At 31.8% G+C, this 23,225-nt stretch overlaps 2 protein-coding genes and 1 pseudogene across 3 annotated transcripts; 1 reads left to right on the forward strand and 2 right to left on the reverse strand.

Annotated features, from left to right (window-relative positions):
* Nucleotides 1-1,349: 1,349 nt before the first annotated feature.
* Nucleotides 1,350-1,436, reverse strand: B0T23DRAFT_t426 (annotated as a pseudogene). Its single transcript has one exon. The product of its transcript is annotated as a tRNA-OTHER (tRNA).
* Nucleotides 1,437-13,462: 12,026 nt separating this feature from the next.
* Nucleotides 13,463-13,624, reverse strand: B0T23DRAFT_327428 (uncharacterized protein; the record flags this gene model as incomplete). The annotated part of the gene is made up of 1 exon (XM_062835615.1): nt 13,463-13,624. A coding segment is annotated over one exon (162 nt), but the record flags the coding sequence as incomplete, so codon positions are not given.
* Nucleotides 13,625-22,630: 9,006 nt separating this feature from the next.
* On the forward strand, nt 22,631-22,786 carry B0T23DRAFT_299060 (uncharacterized protein; the record flags this gene model as incomplete). Its single annotated transcript, XM_062834302.1, has 1 exon — nt 22,631-22,786. A coding segment is annotated over one exon (156 nt), but the record flags the coding sequence as incomplete, so codon positions are not given.
* Between the last annotated feature and the right edge of the window lie 439 nt (nt 22,787-23,225).

Here is a 23,225-nt window from a genome sequence, read left to right on the forward strand (position 1 = left end):
AAAGGAGCTATTATTGAATTTGAATGGTAACGTTGTCCTTTGCTCTTAATTAAAATAATTCTCAATAAAGTAGCTACCCACTGTCACAGGCATTGCTGCCATGTTCCTGTATATAGATAGAGGGTGCTGTACTACATTAGTGCAGTCAGCTATGCAGCTGCCTAAGTGCAGTACAGCAGTTACGTGCACGTATTGGTGCAGTAGTTACGTGCACGTATGCTACGGTCCCCGGATCCACAGTATGCCCTATATAGTTCTCGTACGTACAGGATTCTCTTCCTGTTCCTCGTACAATAATTAAAGTCTTACCTTAGTATTTGCTCGCGCTCCGTAATACTTTATTATATTTAACCTTCGTATTAAAGTGTAGTAAGTAGTTTCGGTTAAACTAAGTTTAGTAGAGGTTAATGTAGTAAAATAGTTCTTACGAAATTCACTCTTTAGCGAATTGTATAATTATTAATAGTAAGTCGGAGATTCTAGCAACGTCGATATTATCGGCCTAGAATAATAAGTAAGTATTTAGAACAACGAGGGCGTATTTATTTTATTGCGTAATATAGTAAAGAATATCTCTTTTTCTATTCTAGTTATTGATAAACTATTAATTTAATTATTATATATATATATTGTCTTATCACGCTAACTAGTTATACTAGTCTACCCAAGGGGTATGCGGTACTGCTTCGTTCGTAATCTAAGGGAAAAACTGTATTATTGAAATTCGGATAAAAACCCTCAGCTTTTCTATATTCAACCCTAACCCTAACCCGAACCCTTCGTCCTACCTTACCGTAGGGGGCCCGGGGAGCCTTAGCTACTTTAATTTTTATTTTCTTTCGGTATATTTCTTTTAGTCTTAGGGACTTTCGTTACTTCTAATTAATCCTTTAAACCCTACTTCCCTACCTAATACTTTAATAATATTCTTTGTTCCGGAAGTAGGTATTCTTCTTTTATTCTATTTTTAGGGTAGGGGTAGAAAAGTAGGGTTTTACTTTCTTAATTGGAATCTTCGATTTTATTAGGATTGGTAAAATAATATAATTAGTTAATTATTATATTACCGGACGGGTTCTATCCGAGCGGAACTGTAGTTCTAGAATAGATTTTGAAGGTAGGGTTCCAATTCCTAAAACCCTATTAGCGGAGCGGGGGAGGCCGGCGCATCTTTAATTAGAATAAGATTTTTAATACGTGCCTAATTACGTACACTTAGGGTTTTAAATTAGGGTAGGCCCCTATATTTAATTTCGTTGTAAATGTTCTTCTTTTCTTAAGAGCGTTTAGTAGAGCGATAGCGGGGAAGATCTTTTATCCGATCCGGCCGAAAAACCGGATAAAAGAGGGGGGGGGAGCGGGATTCGAACCTACGACCTTTCGGATGAAACCGAAAGGGGGCCAAGCTCAGATCTTCCCAACTGAGCTATCCCCCCTAATTATTATATAGATAAAATATTTAGTAACCTAGATTATAATAGCGATAATTAAATCGACCTTACTATAGTATTCCCTTTATTACTTAAAGGTTTTAATATATTATTCGTAGTATATAGCAATAATTCTAATATTAGCCTTCGGGTTTTACTTAAATTTACAGAATAAATTAGGGGGTATAAGGAAGTTATAAAACTTCTATACTACTTTAATAAGAAAATTAAATTATTTAATAAGAATATTATAATTAAGTAGGAGAAGTTTAGAAACTACGAATACGATGCCGAGGCGTATATTAAGAAGACTAGTTAGGATATAAAAGTAATCATTAATTCTATGAATAAATTCGAGAATACTAAAAAATAGTTCGTAGATTAATTAAAGGTCCTCTAGGGCTAGTATAATTAAATTTTAAGAAATAATATTTCCTTAAAATATAAATTAATAATCGCTGAAAAGGAAAAGGTTATTTATAAAAATAATATAGTAAAAGTTATTAAGAGTAAGAAAATAGATTATTAAAATATGTTCGATTTATTCGATACGGTTAACGCTACGTTTAACGAAGTTAGAAAGGAATGTAATAACGTCCGTATTGTAACTAAAATTGCGTAGGAGGAGTTAATTAAAGTATAGAAGGAAAATAAGACCTTCTATAAGGACCTTCGCTTTGTAGAAGAAATAATTTTTATTATTAAAAATAATTTAAAGGAGGCCGAAATTGGAAGTAAAGCCAAATTCTAAGCTATAATCGAAAATAAAGTCGAGGAAATTATCTATAAAGTAGGCGGCGTTCCTAATAATAATAACCTTAGAGGATTGGGTAAGGGAATTGGCTTTAGCTTTAGTAGTATAAGTAGCAATCCTAATAATAGCGGTCTTAAAAGATTAAATAAGGGAACTAACTTTAATTCCGGAGAAGTAAATAGCAGTCCTAGTAGTAGAGGATTTCCGGGTAATAGAGGCAGAGGATTCCTTAGTAGTCCTAGAAACCCCGGCAATAAAGGTTCTAGCGGATTTAGAGGTCCTAGCGGCGCCCCTTTCCAACCTAACCCCTCGGATAATTATTATTATAAAGTACTTTATAAGGATTCCAAATATTTTAATAGTAAAGAGATAGATATAATTAAATACTATAATACTTATAGCGCTTAGAATTTAATTATTTATAATTATTGATTAATAAATAGATATAAATTCCCTAACGAGCTATCCAAATTCCTTTATACTATAGCCTACCTTAATAGTAAGGCTAAAATTAATATTAGTAATTATTATTAATTTATTTTAGAAAACCCTTACTATTCTATCTATTAGACGTGGAAAACGGGCGAAGAATTTTTGGTATACTTAAACGAGCGTTATAAGTAAGGAGATTTAGTAATTATTATAGAAAAGGAACTGTTAAACCTTAAGTAAGTTGGAAAGTATTTAAATTATAAGGATTTTGAAGTTCGGTTTATTTTATTAATAAATTACTATAATTATAATACAATTATTAAAATCCGTTTTTTATATTAGAAGGTGTTTAAATCCTTAGTAAACTTAGTCTCCTACTATTTTATCTAATCCGAACGTAACAATTGGAAGGGATGGTCGACCCTATTCTGCGGTATTATAAAAGTTTACGCTAAAGTATTATTTTGTAATAATATTATCTAAGTTACTACGAGCGGCGGTAGTGATAATAGTAATAATAATAGGGGCGGCTATAGTAATAATAATAAGTAGAAGGACCCCGACTTTATAAATATCGACCGTGTAAAGTTTATAAAAATTTATAGGGACGTCCTTTAAGAGTATTATAATAAGGGTAATTATATAAACTATAGTAAAGGAAAAAATTTAGTTAAGGATTGTAAAAATAATACTAATTATAGTAATTAAGGTAAGTAATCTAATTATTTAAGTTTAAATATTATTATATATTAAAGGTCTAGCGTAGGCGGTACCCCCGTTACTAATTGTACAATAGTAAATACGGTTAACCCGGCCTTGGCGGCCCTAGTAGCCCCGGTCTAAATTTTAATAGCTATTACGGCTGTAGCCCCTACCTAATAGGGAAATAGCGAACCCTAGGGCTAAATTGTACCCCGGGGTATTTAGGGATATAAAGAAGGAAGATGGGAATAAATAGATTTAACGTCTGTACTTTCAATTATTAGAGGATAGAACCGTTTAGATTAAGTAGTTTAGATGTGAGATCACCAACGAGATCAAGCGGTTGAATGCGATTGATTGAGTGTGTGCTATGGAGAGAGAGAGAGAGAGGGAGACTGGCAAAGTCTGGAAGGCTAGATGTGGTGCGGTCTGGGCAGGGCACAGAGTGGGGACTGGGCTGTGCCCAGCCCAGTGAATGCCCGGGACCCACCAACATTAGAACTTTATAAGTAGAATATAACCCTTTTTTCTATATACCTTTAATATTCCTAATATAATAATAAAATAGAATACGTATTACTAGTAGATTTAGGATATTTAAGTAAGGCTTTTATCGACTAATTATTTACCGAGAAAGTATATCTGGAATTTAAACCTTTAAAAAATTTACGATTACTATATTTAATAGACGGTGCTTTTCAATTCTTTATAGTTAATTTAATAGTAGACTACCCGGTTATTTTAGGATAGTTATAGATATAGTTTTATAATCTAAATATCAATTGGGTGGCTAATAGAATCGTCTAAAATGTCGGATATATAGGGATGTATATAAACTAACTTCTAAAAGTAGCAGCGCTCTAAAAAATTTAAAAGATAGAAGAATCCGAAGAATCCGAAGATAAATTCTGTAATTCTAGAAACGAATTTAAAGATGAAGACGGGTTTATAGAAGGATTTAATAAGGAGGATCTTTTTAATTAGATAACTAATATTATAAAGGCCCCTAAAAGAAGTTAAGTTATAATAATAGAATCCCTATCCCTACTAATATACGTAAGTGAATTTAAAGAACTATTAAATCTAAAAAGGAAGTTTGTATTAAAGAAAATAAAAATACAAATTAAAATTATTAACGGACGGAGGATTTAGATAATATTATAACTAAAAAGAATTAAATGTACAATATTCTACCCTTTTAAAGTTATAATTAATATAGTAATACGAAACCTCTTAGACTTTAAAATTATTAATACAAGAATATTTATATTTAATATAAAGTTGAGGGGGGTCTAAATAAGTTTAATTATTTAGGTAGAATTTCAAAAAGTATAAAAAGAGAAGAAAATAGTTATTTCAATATCAACTCTATTAAAAAACGTTTGGAAGGATATTATATAAAATAAGGGCGAACTTTACAAATATTACTTTAAGGATATTAGAATTTATAAATTTATTAACCTATATAAAAAAGAAACTGTAAGCGAAAATATAGGCGAATAATCCCTCTAATCCGGTAAAGCGGCCTGAGGCTTTATTAACCGTATCTATAAGATGGGGCTGAAGGAGGAGGGGTAGGAAGAAAAAGAAATTAGATAATTTACGTTATTGATTAAAACCGATAGAATTTGCGGTATTATAGAGGAGGACGTGCAGAAATTTATAGAAAAGTTTATAAAATCGAAATATATATTAGAATAGGTAAAGGCACGTTTCCTTAACGAATATAAGGACTTATCTTATATTGTAAATTTAATAGATGTTAAGGTGATTCCCGAATATTGGTTGTATGATTATAAAATAGAATTGAAGTTTGGGGTAGAGTTGTTACCTTATTTTCATGTAAGATTAATATTACTTTAGGAATTGAAAGTTATTAAATAATAGTTGGATAATAATTTAGTAAAAGGATTTATTCGATTGTCGATTTCGGATGTAACTTTCTTAGTGCTATTGGTAAGGAAGTTAGGTAGCGGTGTAAGAATTTATATTGATTATTAGGGTATTAATAATATTTCTTTAAAGAATAAATATCCGTTACTATTAATTAAAGAAACGTTGGACGCTATTTATAGAATAAAATAGTTTACAAAGGTCGATATAATTACGGTTTTTAACCGGTTGCGTATAGCGGAAGGATACGAATAGTTAACGGTATTTATTATACGTTTTAGGCTTTACGAATTATTAATGTGCCTATTCGGATTATTGGGAGTACCGGTATCCTTTTAGAATTTTATTAACGATATACTATATAATATCCTTAATATTTATATAATAGTTTATTTTAATAATATATTTGTATTTTCGGTTATAAAGACTATATTAAGTATGTACGAGAGGTGCTCCAACGCTTGATTAATGCGGGTTTGCAAATCGATATTGATAAATACGAATTTTATATGTAAAGAACTAAATATTTGGGCCTAATTATCACCCTAGGCGGTATTAAAATAGACCCCGAGAAGGTAGAAATAGTTATTGAATAGTAAATACTAATAAGTAGGCGCTAATTGTAAAGGTTCCTAGGATTTGCAAATTTCTATAGAAGATTTATTATTGGCTTTTTTTATATAAGTAAACCGTTCTATAAATTTATGAAATGGATAGTTGATTAGAAGTGGGAAGAAGAATATAATAATATTCTCGAAGTTTTAAAGATAGTGTTTACTTTTGTACTAGTATTGAAGATCTACGATTAGGAGAAGTTAATAATTGTTAAAATTAATACTTCGGATTGGTTATTAGGAGGTACGCTCTTTTAAATATACGAGGGTAAATTCTATCTAGTAGTTTACTTTTCCATAAAGTATTTAATAGTAGAATATAATTATAATATATATAATAAGGAATTGTTAGTAATTATTAAGGCGTTGGAAGAGTAGAGGTTAGAATTAGAAGGCTTTGTGTAACCTTTTAAGATTATTACGGATTATAAGAACTTTAAGATGTTCGGTACTACGAAGAAATTTACCCTTTAGTATATATGGTAATTAGAATTTCTATTAAGATTTAACTTTATAATTAAATATAGGCTAGGATTAACTAACGTTAGACCTAATACGTTAAGGGCGCGTTCGGCAAACCAGTAAATGCCGCCAGTAAACCTTACTGGCCGTTTTTACTGAACCCTGTTCGAAGCGGTCAGTAACAGATTTGCTAGTAAATTGCTGCAAAATCAGTTCCAATAAATTTTTTGCTCCACAACTCACAAATGACCAATTAAATCTATGTATTTCTCTGGAAATACTGTACTTCATTTTCTCTCCTCGAAATGGCTGGAAATGCTTAGAAATCCACTTTTTAACACTCAACGCAGCCATACCCCATATTTTAACGTATATCAACAACAACACTAGCAATCTACTATAATGCAGTCTACCGCACTGGAAGCTCGTCGTCGTTATTGTTTAGTACGAAGGAAGGTCGTAATTTTAGTGACGGCGCTTCTGATTAGCCTCCTTATTCTATAGAGACAACCAGTCCCTATAAATCTGTGCGGTTGGCGAGGTATCTTTGTAATAAAGTAGCTTCTCCATGGCCACCGGGGTCGATTTAAAGATCTGATCCGCATGGGACCTCGTACGTTCTATACCCTAGCCGAATAGCTTCATTACTATATTAGATTATATTCGTTGCGATATGTATCCGCCCATGAGAAAGTGTTGATCTTCTTGTTTATAATAGTTCAAGGCGTGACCTTCCGGATGGGATTTTACTTGCTCGGTCATAGTATTGATACTATTAGTAGGTTAGTTAATGAAGGTTATAAAAACTATTATAGCCTATTACTTACTAGTAAAGTAGGGCGTTTTATAAGGTCTTTAATACCTGCGTTGTCTTTGGGAACTATAAAATTAAATTACCCCCCGTATAGACTTCTAGTATTATAGAGGGTAACCTGAAGACCTTCCCTTACTTTCGTAAGGTTCTGGGTATACTCGATGGATCATACTTCGAAGTACGACCTAGTACTGGCACAGCGAGACCGTGGCGTAACCGTAAAGGTACGTACTTAACCAACGTACTAATTGCGTATGATTTTAGTAGTTGTATTATATATATCCTCCCTAGTTGGGAGGGTTCTACTAACGATATAAGGGTTCTTAATAGTGCCTTCATACAGTAGGGAGTAAGTAGGTTTTATATCCCTTAAGGCTAGTACTACTTCGCCGACGCGGGGTATACCCTTAATAACCGCCTGCTCGTACTGTATTATAGTGTTTAATATTACTTCTAAGAAACTGTAAGGGCGGGGCTCAGACCGGTAATAATAGAAGAGCTTTTTAACCTTCGTTATAATTAGATGTGTATTATCGTAGAGAAGGTTATTGGTAAATTGAAAGGTACATTCCGCATTTACCGATGTTCGCTTAACTTTAATATTAATATACAAGTGAAAGTCATCTTCGCGACCGCGGCAGTATTGAACTAGCTTCTTAAATACAACGAGCTCTTCGATAAGTACTACGATTTGGTAATAAATAAGAGGGTGAAATTCTATAACGTAATCGGTAAAGAAAGCGAGTTGTTTAGTAGAGTTAGTATATACTAGGATGATTAAGGGGATTAGAACTGGGATAACCGTACTGATAAGGCGTAGAGGGGAGGCGCGAATAGGTATATAGTTTAATTGTGTGATTGTATCGCGAGATAGATGTGGAGGAGTTATTACGACGAGTTTAATAGAAGGGGAGAGAGGTAGAGATTTAGATTGTGTAAGAGAGGGGGTTAAGTTTGGTAGTGGAAAGAGGAGGAGAGTTAATTTACTAGTGTAAATGAGGGTTTGGGAATAAATAGTTCAATCTAGTACCAACCGTTTAAATTACCCTTCAAAGTGCTTAAATTGATTATTATTATATATATTGAGCTATAAATTCAAATTACTAGATTACCCCCCCAAAGTGCCAGAGTGTGGCCTTCTTGAATCGAGTGCGTACAAGTGTAAAAAGTGTTAAAATATTTCAAATTTCAGATAAATATATTTAATATATTAAGTAATACTAGTACGGTCTTAGTTTCTCGACTTCCCTACTAACTGAGATCCTAAAATTATTAATAATATTTGCATCTCCCGCAATACTGCCTCAAATTTAATGCAAAGTAGATGCATTAATTCGGTTTATTCTAGCGATTATAACGGTATATTTTTTTCGTAGATGCGATTTTTTGTAGTGGTTTTGCTTAATTGTAGAAAAAGTACATCAAAAAGATAAAATATAAAAATCCAGGGTTGACCTACTTCCCGCTCCCTCCCGCCTGTACCCTACTAGTAAATATATTTCCAAATTTACTACAATTCAAGATCGATAAGATCAGAGTATTTAGAGTAAAAACTTCCTCTTCCAACAACTATACCGTTACCCCCCTTAATTCTCTCTTTCAATAATTAAAAGTATACCTCCTTCTTTTTATTAAATATCTTTATAAAATAGTACGCCTTTTTATTAAACTCCTCCCATTTACGAAACGCAATTTTAGCAATAATATTATTAATTCTATCCTCCTACTTCTTATAGAAGAGTTTAAACGCCTTATCGAACTATACGTTAAATTGCGGGACGGGGGCGGGCTCTTGAGTAGTCTCTCTTACTACTTCGGTTAATACTCGTATATATTTAGCGATTATTTCGCTAATAGTCTTTTTCTTTTTCTTCTTAGGATTATTATTAGAAGCGGTAACCTTCCTTTTACTATCGCGGACGTAGGTAGGGACGGGTAGGGGGGACTCCTTATTATCGTTATTAAATTCAAATAGGGGGGCAAGCGCCTAACTTTCTCTAATAATTAGCAATACGCCTAGAATCTTAATATACTTACCGGTAATACCCTGGTTATTAGTGAAAGCTTCCTCTATAAGTTTATAGTGCGGGAAAGGTTTATTCTTAAATTAGCCGACCTTTTTATTCTTCTATTAGTTAGGGTTAGTATACATAATCCAAATCCATGCCCGGTCAGTACAATATACTAACCTCGATTAATAGATCCTATACTTCGTCGGGAGTAGTCGCAGTACCGGTATTAAGATTAAATCCGAACCCTAATTACGAGTAATTCTTTAAAATTAGCTACGTATACTATTTACAATGAAATTAATCGACTTTATTACGGATCTAGTTATTACTCAATCTAATACTAAACCGCTCAACTATATCCCTTACAAGATTATTATATACTTAGTCTTTATAACTATTCTAACTAATCACCCTATTGTTCGCAATATCTTTCAAAAGGGTAAATAAGTAAACCTCCTATTCGCTATTCTATATCCAATTCTTAGTAACCGTACGGTTCCTCTTCTTACCTCTAATTTGAAACTAGGACTGGCTAGAAGGGGGGGTAGACTAGCTATAGGGAAATGGGCTGAGTTAGCTTGGGGGAAGCTGGCTGCCTTGTGACAACAGTTGAGACCCCATTGTCTGGGATTCCTCCTGTGTCACTTGCGAAACTTGGCTGTCACTCATTTGGGTGTAAAAACAAGCGGATTTCGTTCTTCAACAGACATAAAGAAGGGTGGTGACGAACGGGGAGCAACGAGAAAGAAAAAGACCCATATCGTTCAACAACAACACCAAGATTATATACAGATGACCAGATACGACCGCTTCCATATTTCCAGCGATTCGAACAGATTTTGGAAATCCCCTCAAGAAAGCACCAAAAGTGGGTCAACGCCAAGGCGGAGCTCACCGCCATACATATTTACGATCTGGCCAGTGCGTTACCCTGTAAAAGGCATTTACTGGAAGCCTTTACTGGTGCATTTACTGGTTTACCGAACGCGCCCTAAGCCGGAAATTAGAATACGTTCTTAGGGATGAAATAAATAATAGATTGAAAGTTAAGTAGAAATTATTTATCGATTTCAATTGCTTTAATTAGTTTTTCGAGGACGGCCTACTATTGGATACTAATGGTGAAGGATTTATAATAAATGTTATATCTAACGAAGGGGCTCCCTTTGCTATTTATATTTTAGAAAATAGTTTTAAGGAGGATAACGACGGGTTGGGTATTTATATAGACGATTTAGTAGACTGGGTTTATATTAATTCCCCTATAATAGCCGATATCCGGGAAGCAATCCGGTTAGGAATTCGATAGTTAAAATATTTTAAGAAGAAATTGAAGATTCTTTTCGTTGAATGCTATATAGTTAACGATAGGGTAATATTCTGGGATAGGTTAATAATTCCCCCGGACAATGAGAAAGTTTAACTGGAATTAATTTATTATACCTATTCGTCGGTATAAGGAGGATATTTAAGAAGAGATAAAACGGTAGTATTAATATATTGATATTTCTAATTAGGAATAATTATTATAGTAAATTCTTATTACTATGCGTAGATTCCTTATAGTAAACATAAGATTATTAAAATATTACTAGCGGGTTTCTTCAAGCTTTTGCAAATTTTATATATTTTCTAGAAGGATATTTCTATTAATTATATAACCTTATTTCTGAAGTTTAAATAAGTAGGTAGAGGCGTCGAATATTAATATATATTAATTGTAGTTGATAAATTAATAAAGATAAGGTATTTTATCTTAATAGAAGGATTGTTAATAAAAGAATTAGTAGAGAAATTCATTAACTATATTTATATGTTCTACGGTTTACTAAATACTATTATATCTAATAGAGGTATATAATTCGTATTAGTATTATAGAAATAGTTATTATAATAATTAGGTATTAAATTAAAACTTTTTACCCTCTACTATGAAGAGATAAACGGCTAAACCGAAAAGATTAATACAAAAATAGAGTAATACCTACGGACGTTTATTAATTAAGTATAAAATAATTGAATAAATTGGTTACCTTTAGCTGAATTTTAAAGGAATAACTTTGAATTAGTATTAACGGGGGTTATTTTATTCTTCGCTAATTACGGCTTTTACTCCTAGATAAGTATAAAACTAACTATACTGTTACTCTTAAATATTATAAATATATAATAGAAGTAAATCTTTAATACTAATTAGTTAATTATACGTTTTAAGGAAATTTAGGATTTTATTAAAACTTCCTCTTTATAAGTATAGGAGCGTTATAAGGCGGCTGTAAATAAGAAACGTATAGATGCCCCTAAGTATAAAGTAGGCGACGAAGTGATATTTAATATAGTTAACTATACGATAGGGTAGTTGTATAATAAATTGGCGCTACGATTTAAGGGCTCCTTCTATATTATAAAGGCTAATTTGTATATAGTAGAATTAGTTTTACCTTAGAATATAAGGGTTACCTATATTGTTAATATATTCTGTATTAAGCTTTATATAGTAGAATTCCCTAGTTAAAAAGAATTGATAATAGACGTTAGGGTAAATAAATGTATGCTTATTACTAGAATAGACGATTTTAAGGAAGATAGGCAGTGGGAGTTCGAAGAATTATTAAATTATTAGAAGATTGATAGATTTTAGAAATATTTAGTAAAATAATTGTATTACTTACTAAATTAATAACCTGCTAAGAACCTTAACGGCTATTAAGAATTGGTCTAGGAATTTTATAATTAGTACCTAGAATTAGGCCCTCCGTACCTAAATTTTAGAAAAGGATGGAAAATATAGTAAAAGACAAAAATACTCTTAAAATCGATAATGAAATTCTTGGTACTATCCCTGCTATAGTAGTTTTAACAATAGACAACCGGTAAATAAGGAGAAGCGCGAGATTAAATGATAAGTAAAAAAATAATAAGTATTAGTAAAAAAGAAAGGAATTTAATTTAATTTATTCCGCGTACCCTAATTAAATATTTTATAGCATATTTTTTATAGGGTAACTATTAATAGTACTGAGAGATAATATATTTTATAGCGGTCTTACGTCTCCTATACCCCTAAATAGCCTACTCCCACTACGGATAAAGATTAGATAAATTAGAATTAGTAGAAATAATAATTGGGAGAGTTAAAGGGGGGAAAATTAGTAAAAATAATTATAAATAATTATTAACAAAATTCAAATTAGAAATTCCTATACTATTTATATTAGTAACGGCTATAGGCGTCCGACGTAAACTGCTATACTACGGGCGTCCCTATAATACCCCCGGGGGGCTAGTAATAGTAAGGGTTATTAAGGTTCTCTATATACGATAATTAGGCCGGTCTATAGTATATAGATGGATTATTAAGGGTAATAATAGTTCTTATAGTAGAAAGGTTAAATTTAGCGATATTTTAACTAGTATTTTACCCCTGAGTAGGAATTCAAGTACCGACGAGCGCTAAGTAATTTCCCGTTTTAGTAAAAATTTTGCCGATATTTAATTGGCTGTAATTATAGGGAGACCGGGGGAGCCCCACTTTATTTATAATAAACGAAATATTAAAATTTCGAATAGGAGTATCAATTTGAGAAGGGGGTAGTATTACAGGCATTATTGCTATATTCCTATATATAGATAGAGGGTACTATATTGCATTAGTATAGTCAGTTGTGTAGCTGCCTAAGTGTAGTACAGTAATTACGTATACGTATTAGTATAGTAGTTACGTACACGTATACTGCGGTCCCCGGATCCACAGCATGCCCTACATAGTTCTTGTGCGTATAGGATTCTCTTCCTATTCCTCGCACAACAATCAAAGTCTTACTTTAGTGCTTGCTCGCGCCCCGTGACACCTACTCCTCTTTGTAAGGTAAAATTTTCTCTTTAATCTACGAAACTATATCTTCTTATATACTCCCAAATTGGCGATATAGAATAGATTAGGTATAGGTAAATTCTGTAATATTAGAGGAGTAGATTATATACTATTATATAAAGAATTGTACGGATTTTATATTAGCGACCTTATTTAATAAGGAATCGAATTCCGCCTTAGCTTTAGTAGTTATTATAATTCGGGTATTGAGTCGTTTAAAATCTTTAAAATCCTCTTTATTACGTTACTCTATATTGTAACTAGGGGAGGATATACTAGGAGAGGTAGACCGTTTATATACTACTTAGGTTTTTTTAAGATAGTTAATAACGTTGCGATTAATATACTATATACAATATTGCTGTTATATATTAAGGTAGGTCTTATTAGTCACTTTAGTAAGCTGGGGGTTACCGTCGGTTATAATTACCATGGGGTAAGGGATTCTAAACTTATTAACTACTTCTTTAATATACTAGGTTAAAAAGCTAAACCCCTCCTCTCTCTCGTTATTAAAGACTATTTGAAAAATTAGTACAAAAATTCTCTCTAGGGTAAAAATTACTCCGTAAATATAGGGGAGATAGTAACGGTTAATCTTATATATAGTATTGATTAGGATAGTATATAGGAACCTTATCTATGTTCGGCGCTACCGATTGACTATCTGGAATACGTACCGTAATATATCCTTATCCTTATCCTCGCCCTTAAAGCTCAAATGAATATAATAGAGGGCTTTACCATCGTAATTATTATTGTACTACTTAATAAATAATTATATATAATTGTGTCCCTACTTTATATTATAACGTACCGCTTAACGTATATTATCGAGGTCGCTATAAATCCAAGGGATCTTAGGGTGTCTTTCTATAACTATAGCGAGGATTATCCGTATTATACGGTCCTATTATAATAGGAAGTTACTAAAAAAGCGATTCGCTTCTAAGTTAACCTCACAATCCTATTGTCACAGGGCTAGCCTGTGATTGTCATCTGGTCGCGGCATTACTACGGCTATAATTGCCGGTTAATATACGCTCTCTAATTGGCTGATCCGTTTAGCCTTACTACCGCTATAGTAACTATTAGGCCAACGCAGGCCTCCTAATTGGCTATACGCTCCCGGAGGCTCCAGTTATATATACTAAGGATACGGCTCACCCTCGCCTATATAGAATAAGCCGCTACGTACAAATTCTATAATTTCCCTTCTTCCTTATATAACTATAGAAATTATATTTTACCGCATATATTTAATATCGCCTTACCCTATGACAATTAATTGTACTTTACTATTATACTACGAATATACTTTATTGTAAGGAAGATGTACGTAATTTCATACTATTCTACAATATTATTGATTGCCGGAAATCCTACTACCTATTGAATTGAATAGAACCTAGAAGTCTTAATAGTAATATTATTATTACCGACGAAGCTATTCTACTAAAGGTACTAAACGAAGATATTAACGTCCTAAATATTTTTCAGAATAGTGAATCCGAGAGCTCCGATCCGCTAATAAATAAAGACGTTTATCTGATTATCTTAGAAAGTATATTATATAGCCGAATGATTACATATTTTACTATTATTATTATAGAGGATAAGTTTAGATTTCTTCGAACCTTTAAAGGATCCTTCGTTAATACTACTATCCTTACAGATAATAGTACCTTTTATTTTTTAATTTCCCCGATTGTTTGAATAGTTTAAATATTTATTTTTTCTTAGCGATGGCTTTATAAATTAGTTTAGGGAATTCGAAGGTTAGTTTTATATTGAAAGAACAAGGAATAAAGAGTTCAGAATGAAATTCAATAAAGTTTTATTGAAATTAAGTATTACTATAATTAATTAGGGTATTAATAGGGGCGAAAATAACCGTACCAGCGGAGGATTTAGTACGGGAGGCGGAAGTTTATTAGGAAATAATTTGGAGGTTGTTTATATAATTAGTACTTTTGGGGCTCTTTTCGAAATTACAACCGTTTTTAAGAAAGCGTTATTTTCCGACCCTAACCCGTTTATAATTAATTAAAAGAACCCCGTTCTGTATAAAAAGGTATATATTACTAAGAAGAGTAGGATTTTAATAGTATAGGAATTAGATTATCTCCGGTTTCCCGACGAGCGTAATAAGATTTTCTATATTAATCACCTATTAGGCTCCGAGGTAGCCGTTATTTTTAAAAAGGACTTTATAATTATTTTACTCCAGTCTGGTATATTTAGTAAATGGAAATAGTAAAGAAGTACGCAATTAATTAAATTCTTAGACTTTTACTTTAATAATATCAATTTAAAATTCGATATTAAGAAGTATTTTAACGAACTTAAGTAAGGTAATATATATTTCGCTAGTTTCGAGATTGAATTTATTGAAACGGCCGATTGTAGTTACTTTAATAAACCTACAAAAATCTATTACTTTCGAAACAAAGTCTTAACTAAACTCCGCGCCATAATTTCTAATCAATATTTATATTTGAATAACGACGATTTTGAAGGTTGGCTATCTATTTATAAAGATTTAATATATTACTTAGAGGATAATGAATATTATATTAAGGTTAATTAGTTATAAATTAGTAAATTTAGTAGAAGTAGTAATTCTAATTCTATTAAAGGAGGAAACGGTCTTTAAAACCGTACTATTAATTAGGGCAGCAATATTATAAATTTCAAGGCGATTTATATATCCTAAGTCATTTATTCCAATTTCATTAATCAATGAATAAAAGAAGGCTTTTATAGGAAGTGTAATAAGGAGGGTTGTATTATATGTAATTGTAAGAATAATATTAATTATAATAGTAAACCTCTGTGATTTACTAGATTTCGCAGTAATCGTATTAACCGAGGCCGTGGAGGCTGGGGCGGCCGTAGAAAGTATAATACTTACTTTAATATTAACCGACCTTCTTCTAATTAATAAGCCTATAGTAATATTAATTTATACGCCGCCGGTACCAAGGAAGGCAAGGGTAAAAAAGACCAGTACGATGTACCTAGTATTAATAATTAGGGAAATACTTCAATTCTAAAAATAAATTATTAATAGAGGCAATAAAGGTTTATATAGGAGAAACCCCGGGATAGTATTAAAGCGTTAGAGATAGTAGTTATTAATTTACTAAATAGTTTCATTTAAGATTTAATACACCTTTCTTTTTACTTCCTACTTAGACTGTATAAAATACCGTATACCGTACTTATAGATAATAATGGTTTAGCCCTAGCCTTTTTTAACCGTACTTTTATAAAATGAAATAGTTTTGTTATATTTAGGTTTAGTCGACTAAAGAAGTTTAATTGGCTAATAGTATTGTAAAGGGTTTTATTACTAAAGGGTTGGCCGCGAATTTTCTTATTAAGTATCAGATAGAAAATATTATTTTCTTAATATATAACCTCTCCTTAATTTACCTGGTAATTTGAGGCCTACCCTAATTAAAATGTTACGAATTATCTATTTTGTAGACCGATAGAACGGTTATATTCTCTAATAGATATGACGCTAAGTACTTTCTAACTAGGTTGCCGGCGTTCTTGAAAGTTGTATCAAATGTTAGTTACTATATTTTCTTTCTCTGATATTATTGGGCTAATAATCTATAAGACGGTATAATAAATAATGATAGCTTTATTTCTTTAGGACTTTAAACGAACACAATGAATTATATTGTAAGGATAACAATATTTTTTGACCTTTAACTCCCGAGAATAGTGACTAAATGAAGGTATTTCATATACTTTACTATTAAGTCCGATTTTAACCTGTTCAAACGACCTATTATATAAGATATTATTTAGAATTAATCCTAATAGGTTATTCTCCCCGTAAACTCATATAAACTTTAAATAGAAATAGTACATTATATTAAGAAAATACGTAAAATTCCTGTTAATTTAATTAGTAGGGCTGGAAATCTAAATGATATTCAAAATTCAATTATAAATCCGACGGGACTATATGCGGTATAAAGACTAACCCAAAAGTTATTTAATTAGACGTAAGATTAGAAGGCCGACGAATATAGATGCCGGATATCGATTAGTAGGAATTTAGAAGAATAAAATAGGACTTACAATATTTGGGAAGCCCTGTCACAAGCCTAGTAAAGTTATTAGGCTAGAGGAGACGGATTGGAAGTATGTAATTACTATTATCATATCCCTTAAAGGATTTAATAGAATTATTGAACCTGGAGAGTTCGATTAGGAGAACATAGTAAGTCTCCTACCCTTAATTAGAATTAGGAATTATACGGCCGGGCCGGCCGCTAATACTAAGAGAGTAACTATAAACCTATTTAATTATTTAAGAGGGACAAAAGGCACCTTACTAACCAAGATTAAGAGTATAACTATAGTATTTCCTAATTGCTTAGGACGTTCGAAAACTCTTTTACTAACTCTCCGGACGCTATTCTCCTATAGAATATAATAAATAGTATTTAGGTTCTTAAGTACAACTATATTATTATTTAAGAATATTAGCCCCAGCGGGTTCTAATTACTTTATTTAAAATTGTACTACGGAAGTAGCCCCTATATTATAAGAATACTTACCAAGAGGTATTTTTAGGAAATTATAAGGTATATTGATCCTATGAATATTATAAATATTAATATTACAATATTTAATTAATTATATTAATACCGTTGAGAGGGTACTGTAAAAAGCACAGTAATATGTAATTTTTAAATGTATGTAAATCTATAAATCGAAAGAAGAATCGAGAGTAAGAAGCTCGCGTACGGTTAATAACCAAGAGTAACCCTCCGCACACCCACCCCATCCCCTACATACACCCAAAAACCCCCAAGGCAGCTAGTATATAAATAACCGTATTTTGTATGTAATTTTACTCGTTTTACATATCTGGGACCTTAGTCAGATTTTTGGGACACCCAGTTATCTCAAATCTAGTAATATCCTTATAGTGTTTACAGCAAATTGATAGTAATAAAACGCTCTATTCAATCAATATTAATTACACACGATCAGACTCGATTGCACTCCATTATTAAATATTGATATTTAACAGCTCAGATAGCTCAGAGAGCTCGTCAGACGAAGAAATTAATAATACCTTAATAACTCCCTACTCTTTTACTCTCTACTCTCACACTCTTACGACTTAATACCTCCCTAACTTATTATTACTATTATTATCGTTAATAACCTCAATACAGCTACGTACTTCATCTTGGGTATCAAACTACTCGATACTAAACCCCGCCTTATACTAGGAATAATTGCGCCGTACTAATATTCGTATAAGTTGGGTATTCTTTAATTTACCGCGGGGTACCGCTACCTTCTTACTAACTTTCTTACTTCAAACTATTTTAATTAATAAAGTACTTAATAGAATAACTTCATTTCTAAATAGACTACTCTATTTAGAAGGGCGACTTTTAGGTATACCCTTAGCGGCTTACTAAAAACGTAAATATCTATTTACTATATTTTAATATAGTAATTAGTATAAATGTAGCCCGGGGGAAGGATAATAGTAATCTTACCCATTATTAAACTAAATACTAGAATGAACAATAATTATCCTTTATAATTAAAACTATTCTACTAATTTCCTTCTTTACTACTAATTTATAGGCGCAAGGGAGGCTATACTACACTTTAAATTACTTAATATATAATGTAAAAAGTATACCGGAATAATTCGTAATAGGGAAGGTAGCTTTTAACTAGTTACATTAATATATAAGTAATTTATATACCTATAATATGATATTAAGAGGAGTATTACCCACCTATAGGCGCCCAATCTAGTCCATACGCACACGAGACGATAACTTAGCAACAACCTCTTTAAAGTAGGTGTAACGGCGTATAATATACTAGTTGCTAATTCGATAAAGATTAATTAGACCGCTACAAATAAATAGCCTATACGACTTTAAAGAACTATTATTAGATTTATTCGGCGATATAATCTACTACCTATAATTAAAGTAGTACCTAGTATAGTAATTAGCCTACTCAATCTTATAAGGGAGTAAATTATTTGTAATTTAATTAATAATAGCTTCCTAGGCATCCTTAAATTAATGATGTAGAAGTAATAAGGCGCTTTCAAACTCTAATTAATAGGGTGTAAATTATATACTACTATATATAAAAGAACCCTACTCTTATATTAACAACCTTATTAGGAAGCAAACCAAATTTAGCCTACATTCTAGTAACTATCTTAACTTTTTAATACATACAGCGTAATTAATCAAGGTTATTTTAATTACATTGGTTATATAATTCTTAATAAAGCCGTTATATACGTAAAATTAAATTATTAGAATTATTCCTACTATCCTCCTCCTCTTTAAACTCCTTATTACCCTCCTTATTATCTCTATTTTACTTATTATTAGATTCTATATATTACTAATTATCTTTGAGGTATTTAATTATATCATAATTAATATACTATATATAATATTAACGTTAAATAATTAGGAAAATTCGATTAATAGCTCTAATAAATTAATTATTACTATTAATAATAATAATTAGCGGCTTAGGGATTAATAACTCTTCTATTACCTTCCTACTATAGTTAATAAATTAACTAAATCCTTCGTCCTTCTTATTACTAATAACTATTTAAAAGACTAGTATAAATGATTTTTTAGGGGTAATTACAATACCCTATATATTTGGCATATAGTAATAGTTCGTCTTATACGTAGTATTAAGTAATAAAATATATAAATATTACTTCTACATTTTCTCTTACTTCCTTAAATATTAGAAACCGTATTATAGTATATTAGGTTTTTCTTCTTATTAGCCTTTATTATCCTTGTAGTAATTAAAGAGGTAATACCGGAGTGTAATAAGTTTATTACTTTCGAGATTGTATACGAATGCTTATATATTAGTATAACCCCCGTTATTTTATTGGTATATCCTTTATTGTATATTTTTAAAATCTTTATACGTAAGTATTAATTCAGGGTATCGCTCTTTAATTATTATATATATAATACGTATAATTAATTCCTATTAGTAAAGAAAATTCGTAATATCTTTATAATTATCGGTATTTAAAAATTATTATTTAAAAATTAAGTAGTTTAATAAATTCCGTAATAGAAGGTAGCCTTTATATATACGGTCGAACGCCCGGATAGTATATTCATAATTATTCTTCTTTAAATATTGTATTATATTACGGAAGGGATATTTATTGGCAATTTTTCGAATAATTATATATTATTCTTTATAAGGGTTGGCGTTTATATTAGATATAGGTTCGGCGTGGTCGTATTAAAAGATTTTGCGGTAGAGCTTACTAATATATAGTCGCTTCTTAAAATAATTAGTCCGAAGTATAAATACCCTAAGTTTATATTAACAATATATTTTAATAACCTTAATTATTATAAAATTTAAATTATTAATAATAATCTTGTTCCCTATACTATATAACCATAGTGCCATCTTAGCATAGGGTCCTTCTCTAGTTCCCTAAAGGGGAAAACCGTACGGCGTTAAGCGCCGCCGCATAAAAACCCCTAACTATATTTTAATTATAGATTTTACACCGCTCCTACTTTATTTACAATTATAACGGTTCTTACTTATTATTATAGCGAACTAATTTTATTTCTCCTATTATTATATTATTCTAATATTATAATAATAAGAATAATAAGAATAAAATTTAAATTTAGAGCGCCGTTTCCCTTTACCCTCCTTCCGTTCTAATATTTACCGCCCTTTCCTCCGCCTTCTCCCCGCTATTCTATCCTATCTTCCTATCTATTATTCTACTTCCCCGCTTCCTTATTCTATTTATTATTACTTCCGCCCCGGCCTTTTATTTTTTATTTTATAGTTCTACCTTTATTTATAATAGTATAAGGGCTTTTTCCTTCTTTTATATAATCTTCCCTACAACGCCCCTTCTTAATTCCTATCCTCCTTCTTCCCTATTACAATTTTTACTTAAAATAATTTCCTCTAGCCGTTATCGCCCTAGTCTAATCGATTTAACTTCTAATATAGAGGTTTCCTCCCCTAAATTATCCCCTAACCCTATATTTCCGGTATATTTAGAGTCTATAGCCCTCGCCCGCTTCCTTCGTAATTTTCCTAACTTTATAATTTTTTAAAATTAGTATAATTTCTTCCCTATTCTTCTAATCTATATACTAACCCGACTAATATTATTCGTAAAATTCCTTACCTATACTACACCTTAGATTTGGCTACCTATCCGAAGACCGGTAATAAACTTGCTTCCCCCGACGCCTTCTATATAATTATTATTAGTAAGGTCTATTATATTTTAGCGTCCGGTAGGTTCTTTATTTTCTTATTCCTTTCCTTATTACTATTTAATTCTTATATTATAATTGCCGGTTCTTAGAATATAACCTATATCTATACTACTAATAAATATATATTAAATATCCCTACTAGTCTTTACAACGCTTATAACGCTATTTAAGCGGTAGTTGTTACTATATTGTCGGGTAGTTAATTTAGTTTTAATTAAAAATTCGAATCCTTTATTTATATTATTAATGATTTTATTAATTATATATATACGCGCCTAGAATATAACGACCTCCCTACTAATATTCGCACTCTTCCCCGGCCCCTATATTCTAGTATTGCCGACTTCCTACGGAAGGGTTACTATAAATTAATTATAAGGGATATTCGTTATAGCCGTACCCCCTCCCTCTCCGGTAGTAACGCTATAAATTTAGTCCGGATTATTTCTAATTCTAATAGTAGTACTATTACTCCTATATATATTATATCCGGTAGTAGTATTATTACTACTCCTATTTATATAGTTTCTAGTATTAATATAGTGGTTTTACTTTTGGCAGTCTGATAGCCGTCGATACCCCCGGCCGCTACGCCCTAAATAAGGATTGGGCTTAGTGGCGTTGTAAGGTTATTGCGAATTAAGCCCGTATAATAGCGCTATTCGAATAGCTCCTTAGGCGCAACTAGGCGCTTCGTTAGGTAGCACTTTAATTCTTACTATAATTATAATTTAGGTAATACCCGTAATTAGCGCAATTATCCCCTCCTCGCCCCTATGTCTTATTGTTCTAGTATTGCCAATGTTTTATTCCCTTTTTAGGAGTGTTTTGCGAGTTCCTCGCGCTACTCCTCTTCTAATTCGATTGCTAGACGGTATTCTTTTAACCTTCCTAGCCTTAACGCCCAAGAAAGAATCCTCTCGGCTTTGATTCCGTCGTGTAGATATTCTTGGAGTTCTTCCTTTGTTAGTGGCAATTTAAATTATTAGGTAGTAGAATAAAGGCGCTATTATTGGGAGGGTTAATCTATTTAGCATCGCTATCGAAAGAAGTATAATTATTTATAAAGGTAGACGACGAAGAGGTCGAGTCACAATAATAGTAAGGTTGCGTTGAGGAGGGAGCATTCCGGGAAGTTAGAAATAGTATCTATTAATTATTAGTAATTGTACACGATTAATACTATTTGCAAATAATTAAAAGCAATTAATTTAAGTGAGATTATATACGTTGAGGGTATCATATAATTGTATTACGACGTACGATAGCTGGCGGTATAAAATGGGTATAATTAACAGTATAAAAGAGCGCGAAAGAAATGACCAAATTAAAGGGGATATTGCGTATATTAAAAAGACGAAATTTAGCGGGTAAAAACGGGATTTACAATGTCAGGTGTTATCGGCTGTCTGGGCCCACTATTTTGGGTTTTTGGGTGTATGTAGGGAATGGGGTGGGTGTGCGGAGGGTTACTCATAACCAAATAGAGTGCGCGCAAGCCTTACTCGTCTGGGCTAGAAGCGCCTCAGACCCTATGCGCCAGCATGGGTTCTGGTTCAGCGGTTAGTAAAATTACTAGCGATTAGTAAAAAAAATTGAGGGACTTACTCCACCACCCAAATTACAAGCAAATCAAAGTACCACCGTTTTGTCGCATAACTACATCATAGCCAGAAAATCCCCCTTTTCTATCCTAACTATCGCGCTACATTACCAACTATAGCCATAGTATTCTAGTAATCTAAAATATCATAATTACTCGTAACTATACTCAATATTACTAACAAATCCCTCCTATTGCTCTTCATCTTATTGGCTAGCTCATTAATACTATCATCTTTAACCTTAATCACTTAGCTAACGGGTAGGTTAAATACTATAAGGAATGTAGTAATTACCTCCTCTACTAGTGC

Source organism: Neurospora hispaniola (genome assembly GCF_033458365.1).
Source record: "Neurospora hispaniola strain FGSC 10403 chromosome Unknown B0T23scaffold_11, whole genome shotgun sequence".
Classification (NCBI taxonomy): domain Eukaryota; kingdom Fungi; phylum Ascomycota; class Sordariomycetes; order Sordariales; family Sordariaceae; genus Neurospora; species Neurospora hispaniola.